The sequence below is a fragment of the Anopheles aquasalis genome, chromosome 2 (genome assembly GCF_943734665.1).
Source record: "Anopheles aquasalis chromosome 2, idAnoAquaMG_Q_19, whole genome shotgun sequence".
NCBI classification, from domain to species: domain Eukaryota; kingdom Metazoa; phylum Arthropoda; class Insecta; order Diptera; family Culicidae; genus Anopheles; species Anopheles aquasalis.
Window position 1 is genome coordinate 20,927,501 of NC_064877.1, and position 2,500 is coordinate 20,930,000.

Genomic DNA, 2,500 nt, shown 5'->3' on the forward strand with positions numbered 1-2,500 from the left:
TGTCGGCCGTTCGAAGCCCCAACTATCCCGCCAGCATCTTGCTCATCATCATCCTCATCGGTTCCGTTGTCCACCATCGAATCGTTATCGGAGTCTTTTGCAGTCGTTTTCTTGCTTTTGACAAATCCGCCGACGGATTTTTTCTTACGTCCTGGAAGGGCTTTCTTCTTTACGCGATTCATCGTTACACTGGTGAGCACTTTTAACGGGAAACACGAGAAAAGTTCGAAGCGGAAAATCAAGAGATCACGTTTCCACCGATTCACGAGCACATTTTTGTTGTCATTCAGGTGCCGGCCAAAAACACGAGGGAGCGCGTTGTTACACCTCACCGCAGATGGTGTGACAGATCGAGCGCTGATGGTGTAATCCACTCCAAGGATTCAAAAACCAAAACAAAGGATTTTTATCATTCAATTTTTCATCTTTAAAGAAACAGCCGTGAAAATGTTGCGATCGTGTGTATCGTGCCAAATGCGAGAGAATGGCTTGATCGGTATCTATCAGCATCAAAATGAATTGGATATTATGTTTAACTACGTAACGGGAATCCAGGTAGGTAGTTTACCAAGCTCGTCTTGCTTTCCCCTGGCTTGCTAAACGATTTCTTTTTAGGTAGAGATCGACGATCACTTGTGTGTACCGTGCTGTGAGGAGTTAAAGGCGGCATACCGGTTCAAGGAACGAAGCCTTCAAAACAACATCCAACGCTTAACTGCGAAATCAGCCAGCACACTATCCGATGCTTGCGGTGCTGGAGCCAAGCTGGAAATCTGTATAGTTAGCAAACCTCTCAGCTCGTTAGGACAGACCAATGGATACCCGAGACTGGAGAATGTTCGGCAACTGAAAGAGGAAGCACTTCTGAATACGATCGAAGTAGAAGAATTTGTTATCCACCATGCTCAACAGGAAGAAGTGGACAAAGACGCAGCTGTAAACGACCAGGAGTGTGTCAATGAATCGACAAAAGAACAACCGGCAAGCCAAGATGAGTTGACCAGTGATGGCATGGAAGAAGAGGTTATACCAGCTAGCCATGCCAGGAGGCAAGCAAACGCTTCAGCTCGGAAAGTACCATCTTTGAGAGCATTGAGTTCGGCCAAAAAGAATCCCAACTTACCGAAGGTACACAGCCTGATGTGTGAGTACTGCTTCAAGGTGTTCACGGAACTGGCGGAAAAGATTGAACATTCGGACACGCATCAATCGGAAGTAAAACCATACAAATGCTTCCACGACGGCTGCGGTAGTTCCTTCAAGGATCGCGGGGGTTTGCGGTCACATGTGCGAATTCATGCACTAGTGAAACGGTTCGCTTGTAGCCGATGTCCAAAGCAGTTTCACACGAACAACAATCGGGTGGCACACGAGCGGATACATGACGGGGAGAAGCCCTTTATCTGTCCAAAGTGTCACAAAGGCTTTGTGGATTCGGGAAATCTGAAAAACCACATCCGTTCGCATACCGACGAGCGGCCATATCTGTGTACGGTCTGTGATAAATCCTTCCGTACACACTACTCCCGCACGGTGCACATGCGATGGCACTCGAACGATCGACCGTTTGTGTGCGCTGAGTGTGGTAAGAGATTTATCACCTCTGGCAAACTCACAATCCACCGGCGCACACATACCCGGGAGCGACCGTACAAATGTGATGTCTGTGAATGCCGGTACGCCGATAGTTCCGCCCTTCGCAGGCATCAACGAAATGTGCACGGCGGTAACGGCTAGCGTGTTACGTAGTAACCGACGCGAAATGTATTATTTTTCTGTTGCGAATCGTAGTAGCACAGGACTTCGGAATCATTTCCTTCATCTAAATGTGAAGTACAAATAGTTGGTGTAATATAAACTGGATTAAGAAAAAGGAAAAAAAGGTGCAGAACACGTAAGGTTATCTAAATTCGTTGTTGAAGCACCATGGCTCATCCAACAATTCGATTTCATTCGGAGCAACAAACCAATGAACTGTTTTCGGAACCAATTCACTGTGAGTAGCAAGATCGTGCTTTGCGGAATGAGTCTCTTTACTAATACAGTTCCCGTTTCAACAGTTCCATTAGTTATCGGCACCGAGCAATTCATCGTTACACAGCAAGACGAGCGGATCATCTGCGATCGAAGAAACTGGTTCCTAACCAAATGGCAGGCAGCGGTGGCCGTGCCCCAAACCCAAGCGCCAACGGCAGTCGACGGAAATCAACAGGTGCTTTGCAACGAGATTCGAAATATCAACGCACAAAACAATCGGAAATCGTGTGTTTTCTGCTTCCATTACGATAAGCAAACCACCACCGATGATCTGCCTTACTATCAGAGGTTGGACGAACTGAGCCGGCCGGAAGTAAAGATAGTAAAGCACGTCCATTTTCACGTCGAGCCTACCACCAAAAATAAGGCGGTCAATACGATTTGGGAATGGCCTGTTCCGATGGATTGGGACGATACTTCTTCAAGTGGCGAAGAAACATCCTAGCAACAACGGAAGAATCAA

At 47.0% G+C, this 2,500-nt stretch overlaps 3 protein-coding genes across 3 annotated transcripts in view; 2 read left to right on the forward strand and 1 right to left on the reverse strand.

The window, feature by feature from the left end:
- LOC126570079 (nucleolar protein 6-like) overlaps positions 1-273 on the reverse strand; it is a 3,990-nt gene extending 3,717 nt beyond the window's left edge. Inside the window, exon 1 of the mRNA XM_050227569.1 lies at positions 1-273. This exon is cut by the window's left edge and continues 2,357 nt beyond it. Within this exon, the coding sequence (XP_050083526.1) occupies positions 1-182 (182 nt within the window). The 5' untranslated portion in view covers positions 183-273.
- Positions 274-417: 144 nt separating this feature from the next.
- Positions 418-1,738, forward strand: LOC126572715 (zinc finger protein 235-like; the record flags this gene model as incomplete). The annotated part of the gene is made up of 2 exons (XM_050232250.1): positions 418-555; positions 616-1,738. Coding segments are annotated over 2 exons (1,260 nt in total), but the record flags the coding sequence as incomplete, so codon positions are not given.
- A 40-nt stretch (positions 1,739-1,778) lies between these two features.
- On the forward strand, positions 1,779-2,482 carry LOC126572718 (uncharacterized). The gene is made up of 2 exons (XM_050232255.1): positions 1,779-1,996; positions 2,061-2,482. Exons 1-2 carry the CDS (start codon positions 1,927-1,929, stop codon positions 2,480-2,482), a joined length of 492 nt encoding a protein of 163 aa, XP_050088212.1. The 5' UTR covers positions 1,779-1,926.
- The last annotated feature ends 18 nt before the right edge of the window (positions 2,483-2,500 follow it).